The sequence below is a fragment of the Vanessa cardui genome, chromosome 2 (genome assembly GCF_905220365.1).
Source record: "Vanessa cardui chromosome 2, ilVanCard2.1, whole genome shotgun sequence".
NCBI classification, from domain to species: Eukaryota; Metazoa; Arthropoda; class Insecta; order Lepidoptera; family Nymphalidae; genus Vanessa; species Vanessa cardui.
Window position 1 is genome coordinate 10,993,134 of NC_061124.1, and position 18,681 is coordinate 11,011,814.

An 18,681-nucleotide genomic window follows, 5' to 3' on the forward strand; every position below is an offset into this window, starting at 1 on the left:
TTGTACTAATTCTCAGAACTTAAATCCAAATAACTTGTTTGAGAAAATTTCTGACACTTTTGGACCTGGATCTTTATGTCATAAAAATTCAGAGACCACTATGCAAATTATTTGTGGAAAGCGTTCTGAATGTATAGAGGTTAGGCGTGAACGCATTCTTAAAGAAATAGGTAATGACAACCTTAAAAATACTCTAAGGAATGTCCCGCCCAGCTCTGAATACTTATTCAGTAGAGAGGCTTTACAGCCTATAATACAATCCCTCGGAGGGTCTCAAGTCTGGTTGAATACACCAGCCTATTTAAAGGAGAGGAAGAACCCAGAGCGGGGAGAACATATTTTTCAGAATAAGAAGGTTAGTAATAAATATAAAAACAAGAAGTTTGATAGGAAATTCAAACATTCAGTGCAACAGAAGAGTCGGTCCTTTCGTCAACGTCGACCTAATACAGAGGGATCAAACCCTAAATCTAAAGAAAATTGACTCACTGCACGGGTTCAGAGGAGGTTGCCTAAGATTTTCCATAGAGAAATGGTCGGAACTAGGGACAACCCAGTTTATTTTAAGGTCAATAGCAAATCACCGCTTACCTTTCAGGAAGAAGCCTCCTCTGAAATACCCTACCAGTCATTTTTTGGAATGTCTAGCAACCAAAGTTTCCCCAGAAATGACTCAAATGATAGAAGAATTGAAGAGCAAGGGTGTGTTAGAAAAACCTTCAACTATAGACCCGGGTTTCTTTTCAAAGATGTTCCTAGTCAGGAAATCAGATGGTGGCCTGCGCCCAATTTTCGACCTCAGGGGTCTGAACTCATATGTAGCAACGAGACATTTCCATTTAATAGCACAAGTAGATGTGATAGAATTCCTTCAGGGGAACGACTGGTTAGCCAAGATCGATATCCACCAGGCGTATTTTCATCTGTGTATCGCGGAGACACACAGAAGATTTTTGCGTGTCATATACAAGGACGAGATCCTCCAGTTGACAGCATTACCTTTCGGCCTGTCCTCAGCGCCCCGTACGTTTGCAGCAGTCTCAAACTGGGTGGCCGAGGTCCTCAGAGGTCGAGGTATACGTCTCATTGTGTACCTGGACGATTTTTTACTGGCCTGTCAGGACAGAACCAAGCTATTGGCACAGGTTGCGGAAACACTGCCTATCTTGGAGTCCTTGGGATGGTGGATAAATTACAAGAAATCCATTACCAATCCCACACAAAGGCTGGAGTACTTAGGTCTAATCTGGGACACTCAAAATCGGACAATAGCCTTACCAACTCAAAAAGTTGTAAGTATAAAAGACTGCCTGAGAGGCATGTTGCGCCGAGACAGCTGCTCGTTAAGAGAGCTTCAGAGGATGTTGGGCATGTTAAACTTTGCCAACCACGCGAATCCTCAGGGCCGGCTCCACTGCCGGAGGTTACAACTCTTTCTAAAAAAGTTTATTGGGAAAGGCCCAAAGAGAGTATTGACTCCCAGTGTGCGAGAAGACTTGAGGTGGTGGTTGGATGCAGTAGAGAGCAGTTCAACTCCACTAGAAAAGAGACAGGTAACTCATTTCTTAACCACAGACGCAGCGGATGCGGGCTGGGGAGCGAGTCTAAACGATCAGTATCTGTCAGGAAGGTGGGCTCCAAACCAAAGAAACTGGCACTCCAATATGAAGGAGATGTATGCCGTCTTTGCAGTGATCAAGTCTCAGAATTCACGGTTACAAAATGCACACATTCTGGTACAATCGGACAACAAAACCCTAGTAGCGTACATCCGGAACCAGGGCGGAACCCGATCAATAAACCTATTAGGACTAACGACCAGGTTGCTGGAACTGACTTGTCAGCTCAATATACAGATGACAGCATTCTACTTGCCAGGAAACCTAAACGGCATTGCAGATCGCTTGTCAAGAGGAAGACCAATACCAGAGTGGCATCTGCTGCCACCAGCCACAAAGAGAATATTCGACCTTTGGGGGATTCCAGAAGTAGATCTGTTTGCATCAAAAGAGACCGCTGTTGTACCAAGGTATGTGACTCTAAACTCAAGAGATGGCTCGGCTCTTTTTTGCGACGCCTTCAGCCAAAAGTGGATCTTTCAAACAGCATGGATATTCCCACCTCCAAGCATGATACCCAGAGTCTTAGCACATCTCAACAGCGCAGTGGGGATATACTATGTAGTAGTGCCCCAGTGGACCCAATGCTTTTGGTTCTTGGACCTGCAGTCCCGCGCAGTGATTCCTCCTCTGCAAATAGAGAATCTCCAGAGAGTTTTAATAGACTGGACAACAGGGATCAGCCCACCTCAAGTGGACAGATTAAAGCTTCAGGCTTGGAAGATTATGGGTGGGAGGATCAGATAACCGAATGGAGTAATGAGGAACGACTTTTGTTAAGGAAGAGCTGGCGTCCAGCTACTTTAAATACCTACAGTGCACCGTTAAAGAGGTGGCTACGTTGGAGTAGAATACATAATGTGCAAAGTAAGAGACCTGAGGGTAAGGAGGTAGCCAGATTTCTAGCTAATTTGTATTTACAAGAAAAGTTTGCATACAGTACAATTTTATTACATAAGTCCGCTGTGGCAACATACTGTGCAGCAACAGAAAGCTTATCAAAGAACTTCTTTATTAATCAAGTTTTAAAGGCTATAAGCCTCTCCCAACCACATTCACCTAAATCCCCTGTGTGGGACGTTAATATTCTGTTGGAGTGGTTAAAGACATCTAAGGTTACCAACTCTTTGTTTGAACAAAGCAGACGAACAGCACTTATCCTTTTACTTGCCTCGGGTCGAAGGCTCCATGATCTGACCCTGCTAGAACTCAGTGACCAAGGGTTTGTAGAAACTGACCATACTATTACATTCTGGCCTAGATTTGGTTCAAAAACGGATACAAGCATTCTTAGGCAATCAGGCTGGCTTCTAATAAGGCATCAAGACCCAAAGATTTGCCCAGTTACTCATATAAAAAAATTGATTGAGATCTCAAAGTCAAGACGGGACCAAGATAAAAAAGTAGAATCACTTTTTATCTCATTATCTGGAGTTGTTAGACCTGCATCTAAGACAATGATTGCAGAATGGGTAAGGTCAGGATTTAGATTAGCCAAGATTGATGCTTCTCCAGGTAGCATAAGATCAGCAGTAGCTTCTCGGGGATGGTTGGACAATAGACCAGTTCAAGAGATACTAGAGAGAGGTAATTGGAGGAGTATAAAGACCTTTTCAAGATATTACTGCAAAAATGTAGACAGATCTCAGACTAGTGAAGCTGCAGTAGGTTCACTTTACAATAATTTTAAAACAGTTTAATTACAATACCTATTGATTTTAGTGATTAATGATTTGATCTCAAGATTAAGACTGAACTATACTTATATTTTTGGTTTCACAAAGCTTTCATATTATTTTTGTTAACTTAATCATAAGTTTGATTGTTATTTTATATTTCTTTTATTAGTTTATTAATATAACAGTAGTATCTACAAGATACAAATGATTTTGGTTCCTAAATTTTAGATACATAAGGACATTTGTAAAATTGATTTCTCTTAATTAGAAGTTAATAAGATTTATAATTAAAAGTTTTTTAAAAAAAAAAAAAATCTTATTATTTTAACAATTTGCTTTCACATTGCATTCTTGTGGTTTGTTATTTCTGATCACCAGCAGATATCAAACAGGTCTTCATTTCATTGCTGTGTTTTCGGAGGCATATAATATGACTGTTTTGCATTACAACAAAACAGGTATTATATGTTGGAGAAAACACAGCAATGATACAAGGAGCTTGCTGATGATGAAGACTGCAATGACGCTCAACAGCTACAATGGCGGTAAAGTACTTATGGCGCCCTCTGGTGCCAGAAATAGAAGGTATTTTAGATTAATTATCTATGGTAGTAAGAAAAGAGTACAGAATCATAAGGACTGCTTCTTCATTTTATTGCTGTGTTTTCTTCAACATATAATACCTGTTTTGTTGTAATGCAAAACAGTCATATTATCAAATTAGTCGGAATAACAATGTTTGAAATTAAATAATGCAAATATAATATTTATGAAAGTGTTGCTATAAAAGGTTAAAAAAATATAAGAGAAGGACCACTGCAAGGTTCATATTTGATATAATTTTGTTTTTAACAATAATTACGAAAGTAACGTAAAACGGAACGTATTTCAAAAACACTTATTAGCGTTCAGTGACGTCACTCCTGTTATGACTACCTATTTAAGGTTATAGTTGTAAAAAGTGAACATTGAAACGAAAATGAATTGCGTTTTTCGAATTAAAATTAGAAGTTAGGCTTGTGAAAGCAGACTCCAAGTTCTTCTTTTCAGCTTAAAACCACTTTTATCTCAGTTTTGTGTCAGAATGTCCAGTAAAAAACTATTTAAATTTAGTATCCTTGTGGTGTGTCCTTTATGGAGTTCTTTAAAATAAACACAAAAATCTTCGATATTTACGGATTACGCTTTTTGTTCTCAGGGATCGTGGTCAGTGAGCCGCTGCCAAGCAAGCAGGCAACGGATTTTTTTCATTTAAAAAGTAATCAGGTATTATCAGAAAAGTTAACACTGAATATACCTAATTAGTATTACTATATACATGCATATATATATTAGAAATGAAAATAGATACCTATTTTCTCAATTAAAATAAAACAAATATTTCAATGCCAATAACTTTTATTTTAGTTAAACAAAGAAATGTATATGTAATATTATATATTTTAATGAATAAAATTAATTCTTATAAACAGACAGGTCTCGTCCATTGCGAGAAACAGCTACAAGATCCCAACTCAGCCGAAATATGGCAAACTAAAAAACAGGAATGGGGTAGTCCAATTTTATCAATATCTAACTAGAAGAATGTTAAAAACGACATAAAATGCAATGTAAATAAATGAAATAATGATAATAAATCGAAAATGTATATACAAGATTATAATTCATATGCATTTTCATTTATTTCGTTTAAGAAATAAATCTCATAAATTGTGTTAAGATATACACACTTGTATTCTTTTGCCACATGAGATGATTTCTTAAATGAATATTAGTATTTAAATTGGACCACCAACATTGCATTTTTTATAAAATATTGACATTAAAAAAACAACATTAGAAATCGACAACGAATGGTCAAAGAGGTGCTACTTTCGTATGGCTGGTCATCAAAATTAGTATAAAATATATCACAGCAATTTTTAGCCCAACGGATAGAGTTCATGAGATCGAAGAAATGAATCCACATAATGGGATGAGTAAATATTAACTACATTTATAACAATGGGTATATTATATTTTAAACCAGTCATTTTACGAACTACGTTCGATTTAACTAGTATACACATAATGTGTATGTAATGGCCGAATTCCTTTTTATATTTTTTGCCATAGAGTTTATTACTGTATAGTAATCGTAGCTTTGGTGAGGCAGTCAAAAGTTACAGTTAGTCACAAGAAATAGTAGGCTCGTGTGGGGAGCGTGACTGGCAACGGAGGAGGCGGTGCGGGCGCGGGGGCTGGGAGAGAATAAATACAAGCGGCGAGTAGAACAAGAAGGCACTAGGAGGAAAGCGCCAATTTTAGAGCCTCCTTGTGCTCGTTGCTCATCTGCATCAAACATGAGTTGAATAATTCTGCATTGCTCTGAAAGAAGAAAGTATTTTTTAATGAATATTTTTCTAAGCACTTGGGTCTTTTAATTAGTTGCAAATAAATCATAATTATTAAGTCTTTAAAAGAATAAGTATAAAACAGTATACATAACATATTTTACCTGTATCTGTCGCACCAGTGCAACCATCTGTGCAAAAACAGGGTTATCATTAGGCACGGCATCACGGAGGAAAGCTTCAGCAAGCGTAGCGATTACTCGCTGCGGTGCGTCAGGTGTAGCTAGAGCTGCGTGACCACTAGCAGCCAATTCACAGAGTAGCGAGTATACATGAGGTGCTTCTTCTGTGTCTTCTACTACTGGTAGCCATGTCAACCTATAAAATGCGTTTTAAAACCTCAGTCATGAAACCACTTGTCAGGAGATAATAAAAATTATAAATAAATAAATTACACACAAAATATTTGAAGTAATTTTTTAAATATGTATTGAAAGATAGTAAAATTCTTACCAGTGCCTAATGATTTCATCTCTATTGATTTGTGAATGATTATATTTAATGATTTTGGTGACTGCCGATATAGCATTTTCGGTTGCATTAAGGTTTTCTACGGAACGAGAGTCAGGCTCTGCAATAAGTGCAGCAAGAAGAGGGACAGCTCTGGCACAAGCAGCAGCAAATTGAGGTCCTCCAAACTGGGCTAAGACACCACAGCCATATGAAGCCGCTTGTCGTACTTCAGGTTCAGACTCTCGTAATCCATTTAGCATGGGCTCAAGGAATATATCTTGGTATTTTACACAGGCTGGACCTAATAGAATAACAAATTATATTAAATTTCTAATAAACATATCATATCATATCTCTAAGCATAAAATTATAACTTATTAAAATGCCTCCTACTGACTTACCTCCAAATTCGATGACATCGTCGAAAATGCAGATTGCCCATTGCCTATCAGCATAGGGACGCCCAGGTGCAAGTAATTGTACAAGATGTGGAAGTAAGGAGTCAAGGTGGGGGAAAAAGTTTTCGTGATAGGCGGACATAAGTGCATGTAAAACGTCTGCGACGCGCGATAGACCATATACATCTTCATTATCTTCATCAGCTAATTGTTCTTCAACCACCTAAAGGAATATTAAAGTCTATTAATATTCATAATTATTTGAATAATAATTATTAATGCATTAAATTTAGTATTACGATAATTACCTCGTCGTAATCTTCGTCAGCGCGCTTTTGACGACGTTCAGTTGCACGTTCAAAATGTTCAGTAAGTAGCTTGTTTAAGATGCGTAGTACTTCAGCCATCATTTCATCTGACAAGCACCCTGCGCCTAATAGCTCAATGCACTAAAAATAAAAGTTTCAAAATACATATCATATTTAAAATGTCTATTATATGTTAAGTGAATAGTCATTCAGGAAGAATATTAACCTTAGCAAGGCTGTTGAGTAGCTCAACCTGCACTTCCTGCTCAGGTTCTGAGTCAATTGCTTTCAAAAGCTCCGGTATTATATACGCCCACATGCCCTGGATATATTGTGGGCCTCGAATACGGGCGCATTCTAGCAAATAAGGCAGCGACTCGGCTGCTGCAGTCCGTACATTGTCATGGAAGTAAAACTTGAGCATTGGCACCATTAGTTTTACGACATCTTCAGCATATTCAGCAAAGGCCTCTTTTAGTTCACGTGCATAGCACACCAACATATCACAAGCAGAAGCCTTATCTTCAAGTCCTGCAAATTAAAATAAATTTAATTTTTGTTTTAAATCATAATTTAAAATATAATCAGAAATATTGAAAGGATTGCTAGTATATTATAAAATACAATATCATTTGGTTTTATTTATCCTTAGCTCTATTCATATTATGGATTGACATGTTTTTTTTGTTTTGTTTAAATTAGATTTATCATAAATAAAAATAGCTGTGTGGTTACCGGCGGTTTTAATGCCAAAATTTTGTTGTTCGCCTAAAGTCACAAAGTGCCAGTCAAGATCTCCCTCAATGATTTCGAGGTCGTCGTTATCTAAGAGTGCTACTTCTGGTTTCATAGCTGCTGTCCTCATCACTGGTTCCATGACCATAGGTAAATACTGAGCGAATTTTTTGCCTGTAACATGATTCATCAATGAGATATTTATTAGTTATATAACAAGATAGTAGATAATTTTCAATAGAGTATAAGGTACTTACCCATTATCCTGCAAATTCTCGACCATGCAGAAATTAGATAAGAAGTTTGTGGGTCATCAGCAGGTAATTGATCACCTTCAGTGTGTGTTTTCAACAAGAGATCCATAACTTCTGATGCATCTGACATAAATTTCTCTTCTCCGACAGCCAAACCTGTGACATGAAGGAAATTGTAGTATTGAAATTCACATTTATTGCAAGAATTTTTATCATTTTTTAATTATGCTTACCAATAAGACTGACACATTCAATGGTCTTGCCACGAAGCATCTTGAATTCATCTGTAGTGGCATTTGCTATAATGTACTTGAGGCATGGCATTAGCCTGTCATAGTAATCAACAAAATCTTTTTCTACAGTGTCTGCAACTGATGCAATTGTGGTCACAATTTGCTCCAACACAAGTTTAGTACCACTTTCTACCAACTGAAACAGAATATTAATCCTTAATATAAGGTTCATTCAACTTGAAAACATAGCTATGTATGTACCTATGGCATCACACATTCATCATTTCAGGTATATTATTTGTAAATCTGCACATATTATATATAAAATGATAAAAAAAATTAACAAACGAAATTTAGTATGACACAATATATTACAAAATAAGTAGATATTTACATAACTATTTTTAACCTGTTTAACATATTAGATCTACTTACGTTCTGTAAGTACATATATATGTATGTATCATTTTCTATTCATGTTGATTATGTATTATTATTGGAAGTATTGATGGCGTGTTTTGTATAGTGTATTCTAATTTTAAAAGCTTTTATTTAACTTTAACTAACTCTATTTAAAAAAAATTGTATGTGAATTGAGATCCCGAACTATCTATAAGAGAAAGAAAGGGAGCAAATATCACATATAATCTCCCAGTGTTATGGAAATGACATTATCAGGCAATGATTGTGTCACTAACGAACACTGGATAATGAGTATAAGTAAATTTGATCGTCTAATTACCTCTTTGAATTTGGCAGTTAAAATAGCTTCTAACTTTCCCATTAATGGACCCAGATACAAGGTTAATATTGGCTTCGGGCAATCTTCACTGAAGTTGACCAAAGCAGCTGCTGCATGAGCCTGCAATCATTAGTTACAAATTAATATTTTTACAATCTGATGAGTACTTATGAATTCGTATTATAATTAATGCTTATTATTACACTTAAAATGTACTATTAAAACCCACCTGCACGCGCGGGTTTGCATTGTCTTCCAGAACCATTAATAGACCAGGTACTACTTTGTCATGGAATTTCTTTTCAAATACTGGGGCAAAATCAGTAGACATTTGTCCGACAGCATTACATGCAGCATACCTTACTCGGGGATGCTGAAATGAAATACTATTTTATGAATCTGTGTTGTTTTTCAATTTAATATTTATTATAAATATAAAATATAGATATGTTTGTATTTAAATTAAATATATTTAAAAGAATTATGTTCAACATACTGGGTCAGTGAGATAATTAAGTACTGCTGACACTACTTGGTCAAGCATCTGTTCCATTTGCTTATGGCAACCTTCACCAGCAGAGGAAACAGCCATTAAAGCTGCATGACGGCACTTCCAATCAGGAGAGTTCAACATTTCTGGAACTTGGCCCACAATCAGCCCTAACATTATCTTGCCTCCAAGCCCACAGCACATGCGGTCTAGGGCAGATTCAGCTGCCACATAATTGCTGAAAATAATATTTTTTTTATTAAAATAAAACTAATATTCTTCTATAATAATTAACCTTATTCTTATATTGATTTTGTTATCAAGGGACTGACATCCAAATGTATAAGGAACATAGGATGCTAATTATCTCGATAATTGCTTTTGTAAGAATCTATAAAGCAACATAATTTGCAAATTATGAAGCCAATTAACAGAGTCTTACAAAGTTGTTATTCATCTATTAATAACAACATGTCATTTTAACATAGTCATATAATTATTTTGATCAATGTATGATATGATGAACATTAATTCTGTATGATAAATGTATGTATAAGAATTATAAATTGCTGTTTGAATTCTTACAGTTCATTATCATCATCAGCTGCGTTGTCCTCAACAGACCAGTTTGGCTCTTCATCTAACTCGCACATCATTTGGAGGATAAGTGGTGTAAGCATTCGCACTGCATTGGGCACCACTTTGCGGACCATTGCCGGTGCTGTTTCACATAGTGTGACTAAAGCCTCAAGTGCTAATTGACGCCAATTATCTTCTTGATCTGTGTCGCCAATCACCTATATAATAATAAAATGTCAATTTCAATTGTGAAACTTGATCCCAAGTGCCTTCTTGGCCTGGATTTCCACGGTGAAATAAAAAAAAGGCCAAAAGTTCTGTACTAAAAAGCATAGCTTATTAAATTTGCAATTAATTTATCAGACACATTAGTTCGGAAAACTTTAGACTTTTGATATTCACAATTATGTCATCACTATTTGACCATTGACTTTCATTTGATAGATAAGTAACATAAGAAATGTTAACCATATTTTATTGTACTGTTATGTAAATTGTGACTTTATTTACAATATATTAAAATTATACAATTTTACCTTTATGCAAACTTGGAAGATTGTTTCCACTTGAGGTCTCAAGAATTTTGGTGCAGATTCAGCCAGTTCTATCAAAACTTTCAATGCTGCATCATCATCAGCTTTTTCAATCGATTGTACTACAACCTACCGAAACAAAAAAAAAGTTATATTAAATTTTAGACACATGCTCAATTATTTAAAGAATTAAAAAAATCATAACATATGCTACTTGTAAAACATGTTTTGAGGGCTACTATCAAACTCCGATCTATTAACAGTTCGGTGTTAGCGAAATCCTCAATTTATTATTGCACAATATGGCAGTGGTACATCTCATTTGGAAATGCTCACGTAGTAGTTTATGTGCTAATTTCATGATTTTAATTTTTTCATATACCATGTTTTTTTCTTAGTACATTTCAATTTTGCTGTATCATATTGACCCATTGTAATCCCCTGAAGCTTGTTTTCTACAACATCACATTTAAGATAAATACAAATATATTGTACCTGCATAAATGGTAAAAGCAAATCACTGAAATGCTTTTGAATTGCAGGTTCTTTATCATGCAGCAAAATAAAAGCCCCAACAGCTTTTACTGCTTGCATTCGTAATGCTTCAGACTCTGTTGGTTGTAATGCGGAGAGCAACATTCTCTTAATAACATCTAGGTTTTCGTTTTGAAGGTTGCCAAACACTCCAGGAACAGACCTGGTTGAATACATATAATTTAGCACCAAATGTAAAATAATTAAAAACAATGAATATCTTCCAATATTATCATATCAATACATAAGCACTAACTCTAATACAAAAACATCTTTCAATATTATCTAATATTAAACTTACGTAAACATTCTGATGCCTGCCTCCTTGATGTTAGGGTCTTGTGCACTTGCACAGTTGAACATAAATTGAAGAAACTCAGGCCACTGATTAACCCCATCATCATCAATATGATTTCTTGCTAGTTCTGATACTACATCACATATCTGTAACAATAGATCATTGTGTGCCCATTTTATTTTTAGAACGACATCATGACTAATCTAAACGTACGACAGCCATTATAGTTTACCAATTTAATTCTGAGTCATATACAAAAAAGGAATGGTTTCCATAATTGCTATTAAATTTGAATTGTATTCTCATAAAATGAGAAGTTACCAAAATTACAAATGCAACACATATCAATTTTTGCAACCCATGCAATTTGAAAAATAATAATATTTTGGTATGTGCATTAAACTAAAATAATTAGAATTTAGAACTCACCTTGCGTCTCAGTTGCTGGGTGACATCCATCTGAAGTGTGAGAAGAAGCTGTTCTCTAAGCATGGCTTGTTGTTGGACCGGGAGTTTTGGGAAAAATTCATAGAACTCTGCACTAATGAGTCGTCGTAAAAGAACAGCAGCAGTTTCTCTGCCATCTTCACCAATGTCTGCATTTTGAATAGCACCCACTAAGAGCACAACTTTATTTTCTGTTGGGATGTCGTTGTATACTTTCTATTGAAAAAAATTGATATTTATAATTTAATTAACAAAATCAACAAGAGACTTAATATGACTTTTCCACTCTATTCGGGCATCAATCAATATAATGAATGCATAGCACTACAAAAAGGTAAATAGTTCTAATTAACCATACATTTGAACAAATTAACATGAAAATTTGGTTATTAATATGAAACTACATATTTGATTACGTTAAATGTTACCTTTATAATAATCACTGCGTGCTTACAAAATATAAAAAATATATAGAAATAAGACGATGATATTAAAAAACACGCGCTAAAACCACATGTCCTCTAATAATTGAACGCCCGCCGACTCATCTAATGGCAAGATAGGTTGAAAAAACAAAAAACTATGTAATCAGCAAGATTAATTTGCGTGCTAATGCGTATCAATTGCGATATTATATTAAACTAAGACAATGCTTACAAGTTAAAACTATTTTTAAACACCAGAAAGCAATTTTTATTGCCTATTCACCATGACCACGTTTTGACACGAGGCCACAACCCTAAGTTTTCATAGTTAGTACTCGCGTAGTTAGACCTAATCATGAAAATAATATTTCAACTTTACAATTATAATTAGCACTTACTTCTGCTTGTGTTCGGATGTCATTATCTATAGACAATATTGTATTTAGTAACTGGTAAAATTGCGCCTGATCTCCTGCCATGTTGAACCTCTTCGAAAAGGCTCAATTTTTTTTCATATAATTTTACGCGGCCGGTACAATTGATTTGTGTTGCCAGTAACATCAGATCATTCATACATTAAAAAAAAAAACTTTTAATACTAAAGCTTTGAGTTTTTATTCGTTTTTCAAGCTATAGTGAAGTTTCATCTTGTAACTAAAATATATAAAAATATTTGAATACATCATGAAATTTAAAATGTTAACCCTTATTCACACTACACGACATATACTACAAGATTGAAACATAATCGAACAATTCAATGATGATTATAAAATTTGAAATACATCTATTTTATAAATTATATCGTTATCGTGTTGTAAGTCGTTCTTCGTTCTTATTGCCAAATTAAGAATTCATAAAAAAATAATAATAAAAGTTATGTAGCTAACCAACTGCTTCATATATTGAAATATTTAAGTTTTCCGAGTCATCAATTATTATTATTATAGGTACATGGCAAAGCAAATATAATAATTTGTATTGTTCTAACGTGAGAAATACAGATTTGCACTCAAATGAGCTAGATATTAGGCAGTTGTGAGAATCTTGCAAAAAGTAATAGTTCAACAACTTTACTTTCAAAATCTTTTGAGGAAACATTTATTATTTGTGGTCCAAGTATTATATTAATATTAGTAGTATATAGCAGTAAGTCCGATAGACTTGCGTAAAGCCTTACTACCGAGTAAATTAGCCGTCAGTCGAAGTTAAGTACGTTAACGCTTTAACAACATATAAGTAAAATAATTGAATTATTTTATATCATATTATTATTTTTATAGGTGGATATTTGCAAAATCACATTTAATGGAGTACTAGACCAGAATTATCATTTTTTCCAAAACTATTTCAAAAAATTAAAATTATATATTCAGTTACAAGATTTTATGTAGGTTATTCGATAACTATGTATTAAATTCTTTTTTTAGACTGTAATTTTACTCAATTTCTTATTTAGAGACTCTTGATTTAGGCTAAAACATAATATTTGTATGAATTTTAGGACAAGATATATTTTTAAGGTACATATAAATGTATGAACTTTCTTTTACTTCATATGGTGATTTTCATCTTTATCATCATATTGATTAAAAAAGTAACTGACTTGAAAAATCTATTAAAATTATTTCTAATGCATTTTATAATTATGTTATACCACCTTGAATTAATAAAATAAAATTATTCGTTAATTTGCAACAGTGCGTAAATGCCCTTGTCTAATCTGTTATCAGATTTGTCAAATAAAGTTAATAAAATTAATTGTCAAAGTCAGTATATGATGGTTGTGTGTTATTGGAAATAACTTAAAATTATAATTTTGTTGAATATGCTATATAGAACAAAATTTTAAAAATAAGGTTTTATAGATTTCATAGACGTATGTGTAGTTACACTTAAAAATGGTATGTAAGATAACCTCAAATATTTACTATATTTCTTCTTTCCATACATGATGAAACACTAAAGAAATAATTTTCAGGCGAGTTCGATAATTTTAGCCGGCTTAGGTATGGCTGCAGTTGGATTTGCAGGTCGCTATATATTGCGACAAGTGCCAAACGCCTCTGTGAAATTTGCAGAAGCTATGAAGAATTTACCCAAATTTGATACAGAAAGTTTAGCTAATTCAAAGTTTTACAAAGGAGGATTTGAGCCGAAAATGACTAAAAGAGAAGCAGCCTTAATACTAGGTGTTAGCCCTACAGCAAATAAAGCTAAGGTCTTTCTTCTAGTAAAATTTGTAATTTCTAACTATTCACTATGGACAATAAAATATTTGTACTTTACAGATACGTGAAGCTCACAGACGAATAATGTTACTCAACCATCCAGATAAAGGTGGGTCACCACTAATTGCTGCTAAAATCAATGAAGCTAAAGATGTACTTGAAAGTGGAAAATCATAATACTGTTTTTATTTAGTTTACATAGTTAATTTAGTATATTAAAATATAGTTAGCTATTCATAGACTCACTAAAATGGAATATATTGCTAGTTCATTGAATAGTATATTAGTAGAAGAACATTTAAAAGTAAAGTTTGCAAATATCAAAAAAGACAAAATGAAAAATATTTAATAAAGTTGGTTTGTTCAAATAACAAATAGTTTTAAGTAATTGAATCCCATGTTAAAAATCTAAGATAGATTTAGAAAATAAACAATCATGTGTAACATCTCAATAATTTATTCTATTACAAATAACTCTCAAACAAGTATTATTATAAAACACTAACTCTCATGAATGGAATTCTGCACAAATATAACTAAGCTAAGCTTTAATATTACAGTAAACACACATCAAGATGTGACATAAGTATTATAAAATTGATTAACAAACAGCTTTTGCTACAGTAAGAATCTTAATTGCCAGTATAAAATAATATAAAAATAGAAATCTGAAACTACTATTTTTCATTAATAATTTTAACAATAATAGATTATTAAAAACTATTATCATGTATTTTACTATTAAGAATAAGAGTATCTTGTTATCATTGTCATTAAAATTCAGTCCTTACTGGCCATATCAAATTCTATTTTTTCGATTATTATGAATATTGAATCTACTTGAAATAAAAGTTTACTTCCTTTCTAATTAAAATTTTTAAACAGCATAAATATATACATTTTTCTATTCAAGTATAATATACATTAATATAATATTTTTGAATAGAAAAGCTTATGTATATAAAATAATTATTTAAACTTGACTTATATTTGTTTGTGCCTATAGACATATTTAATTTTATAAAGTCAATATAGACTTTAAGCAAATCCAAGAATTCTAAAAATATTAGTTTTTTAAGATGTGTTATGGATTATACCAATGTTGAAACCAAATTCATAATTTATTGATTTACAATGAATAAATCATAAATACATTAATTGAATTTAGGAATTTACTTCATCATAATTTACATAAATATTCTCACTCATATGGATGCTTATGTAAAATAAATACTAACTCTAGGATACCTAGTACTTAACAGCTGATTACTGAGGGAAATATTTCAATTTATGGAAATTGGAAATAGCCTTGATTTTTTATCTAATAGAGAGAAGTCAACTCATCAAAATTTGAAACAAAACAATTTATAATAGAACAACACAGATATGTCATATAAACAAAGATGTATGTCATGTTTCTAAAAAAATAAGTAAAGGTTGAAAAAATCAATAATTTAAAAAATACTTATACTTAATTACAATTAATTTACAAAATGTAATACCAATACTGTCTAATACAAATTATTTATTTAAAATGACTTTGAATGAAGTTTTCTCTATACACTTTATTAATGTGCATATTTAAAAAAAATGCCATTTATACAAATAAAATTATTAATTTGGTAAATCTTTTGACAAGATGAGATCAAAAGTTCCTTTAGTTGCTGCAGAGCAAATTGTTCACCGTGGCTCCTTCTGTTGCTGTTCACGGCGTTGCTTTGCAAAACGCGCACGGAGTTTTAATATTGTCGAGTTGGAAAGAGTTCCAGGTACTTTAAAAATTGACTGCAAAGATTTAAAGATTATTTAATAATAAGCAAATCATTAAAAAAAATGTTATCAAGACATAGCAAACAGTAAAATAAATTGCATAATTCTGTGAAGATACTAAAAAATTTATTTACAAAAACAGTAGGCATTATCTTTCAATTGTTTAGAAATAAGGAACTGATACACTACTACTTAATAAACAAGTAACAATAAATGACTAAAGGATTTAAGATATCTAAAAAGATCTTTGCATAGCTTACCTGCATGAATTCATGGCAGTGTAATGCACTGGCATTCTTTACAATAGCCTTAAAACATTCTGCTAAGGAGGTGAAATCGTTACACGCCATAATTGATGTTCGATTGTTTTTGATCAAAGTTAGACAAACTCTGAACAGTATTTTGGAACCTTCATAAAAAAGGCAATCCCAAATTCTCAAGACTGTCTCAATGGGTAAAACTTCTGCAAACAGGCATACAAACCACTTTGTAGTAATAACAGCCCATGGTAGACCTGTAACAGAGATATAATTAATTATGGTTATACCTTACTAGGTTCTATTACTATAGGAAATATATATTCAAAATAATTAGAATATCACAATAGATATTTTGTTCAGTTTTTATATCAAGAATTTATAATTATAGGAGTTATTTAAATAATATAAATATTTTTTATATTTATTTAACTAATAATGATTTATATATGACATCATAATCCTGATAAGAATAAATATGAACATTATAAAATTAGTATTACAAAATATCATGCCATAAATTATCTTTTATGATAAGAAGCAGATAAGTGATTGGATTTATTTTGAAACAACAAACCTAAGTTAATCACATGCTGGTGAACATCAGGAGCCTTTGCTTTGACTAGTTCAGATAACACCTCAATGTCTACTATTAGACCGTCCATTGTTTTAGTGTAATAGTCCGGAAGTATCTTCTCTACTAAGACTTTTAACAACCAGAAGGATGTTTCTTCACTTTTTGTTGAAAGTAACAGTAAACCTAAAGTCATAGAATAAAATATTAAATAAAATTTGTCATAGAGTTATAAAATTTTATAATTCTATTTGAATATTTGACTATAATTTTCACTTCAGTTAACATTTTATGATTAATGTAATAAGAATTATATTTTTATGTTTTTTTAAAATTACTTATTAATATTATTTTTAATAAAATAATTACCAGCAATGTAATTTAGTCCTTGACAATAACCGACAACCCTGTTGTTGTGTGCGTAAGCTATGAGCACATTAAACAGATGAGCCTGATGGTTTGCTTCCTTGGTGAAATATATGTTATCAGGAAATGTACGTGGTAGATCAGTTTTTACAATATCAACTAATTCTTTTTCGAAGGGACTGTCTAAGATCTTTTGATATAAATCAGGGCTCTGTTCTTTCATTTTATCTGCCTCAGAAATAGCCATCCACACTGAAGGCCGGTGCTCACCTGAAATTGATTAGATATGTAAATTTTTATTGTGTTGCTGTACATTAAGAGACAAGAAATATTACTGAAATGAATTAGCTACTATTAACATAAAACATCCTCATTTAACAATGCATATTGTGAATATTCCATGAATGCTATACTCATCAATACAATTTAGATGTGTATTCAAGATAAGATAAAACTGATTGTATTATAAATGAATAGTTGTACATTACAGACAGACTCAAATTAAAAATGGTTTAATTTGTATTGTACATACAAAATATTATGTAATGTTTTCGTAATTTTATTGTAATTAGTGATTTAGTAATTTACGACATATAGACTTAACTATTTATGCATGGGAGAAATATGGTTTATTTGTGGGCAGCATTTGTACATAAAAATATTTCTTTCTTATGACATTATTTTTACTACATATTCATGGTTTAATTAATAAAACATGTGTATATTATTTCACTTACTGGGTATTCCTTTGCGCACATATCTTTTCACAGTATTCGTGCGTTTGACCGACTTTCCTTCTCCAACTAAAACAGACCATTTTTGAGCCCTGGAGGCCAAAACTTTGAGATAAACAGACATGAACTCTTCATAGCTCTCGTAATCAAAATCTTCATGTCTTTCAAAGCCATATTCATCCACTGTGCTAAAATTTAATAATTATGTCAATATATATTAAACTACAAGCATTGTAATACTTTAGTTTATTGTTACCTGAAACTGGAGTGAGCCATTTTTGTTATTGTTTGTCTTACTATAAATTATTGTGCTTTAATAAAAAAATACATAATGTAAGAATAATAATATTTACAAAATCGCTGTAGTATTATATTTAGCAACGCCCCCAAAACACCCCATTCGAGTACTATGAACTTATCAGTCTAGATCATACATGACAGAAATGAGAATGAAGTTGAATGAATGTATGTAACAGATAAAATATAATTATTAGCTAAAGAAGTTTCAATACACGCATGTCGCATAACATATGTTATATTTTGTTACATACATTCCAGATTAAGTTTATGTGCAATAATGGTTATCTATTATCAAAGGAAATTCTATTTTTAGTGAATTTAACATTGTA

At 32.5% G+C, this 18,681-nt stretch overlaps 3 protein-coding genes across 3 annotated transcripts; 1 reads left to right on the plus strand and 2 right to left on the minus strand.

Moving 5' to 3' along the window:
* Positions 1–4,678: 4,678 nt before the first annotated feature.
* On the minus strand, positions 4,679–12,674 carry LOC124535811 (importin-5). Its single transcript, XM_047112173.1, has 18 exons — positions 12,519–12,674; positions 11,678–11,911; positions 11,252–11,394; positions 10,912–11,113; positions 10,420–10,545; positions 9,890–10,101; positions 9,311–9,542; positions 9,044–9,187; positions 8,815–8,934; positions 8,073–8,268; positions 7,843–7,995; positions 7,586–7,759; positions 7,077–7,381; positions 6,851–6,991; positions 6,546–6,765; positions 6,145–6,445; positions 5,796–6,009; positions 4,679–5,665 (listed from the first exon to the last, which is right to left on the minus strand). The coding sequence occupies exons 1-18, from the start codon at positions 12,597–12,599 to the stop codon at positions 5,582–5,584; spliced, it is 3,282 nt and encodes a 1,093-aa protein (XP_046968129.1). The 5' UTR covers positions 12,600–12,674; the 3' UTR covers positions 4,679–5,581.
* Positions 12,675–13,789: 1,115 nt separating this feature from the next.
* On the plus strand, positions 13,790–14,803 carry LOC124538091 (mitochondrial import inner membrane translocase subunit TIM14). Its single transcript, XM_047115098.1, has 3 exons — positions 13,790–14,024; positions 14,102–14,341; positions 14,412–14,803. Exons 1-3 carry the CDS (start codon positions 14,022–14,024, stop codon positions 14,526–14,528), a joined length of 360 nt encoding a protein of 119 aa, XP_046971054.1. The 5' UTR covers positions 13,790–14,021; the 3' UTR covers positions 14,529–14,803.
* On the minus strand, positions 14,791–18,499 carry LOC124538083 (growth hormone-regulated TBC protein 1-A). Its single transcript, XM_047115090.1, has 6 exons — positions 18,309–18,499; positions 18,056–18,240; positions 17,322–17,588; positions 16,956–17,138; positions 16,382–16,635; positions 14,791–16,136 (listed from the first exon to the last, which is right to left on the minus strand). The coding sequence occupies exons 1-6, from the start codon at positions 18,326–18,328 to the stop codon at positions 16,032–16,034; spliced, it is 1,014 nt and encodes a 337-aa protein (XP_046971046.1). The 5' UTR covers positions 18,329–18,499; the 3' UTR covers positions 14,791–16,031.
* Between the last annotated feature and the right edge of the window lie 182 nt (positions 18,500–18,681).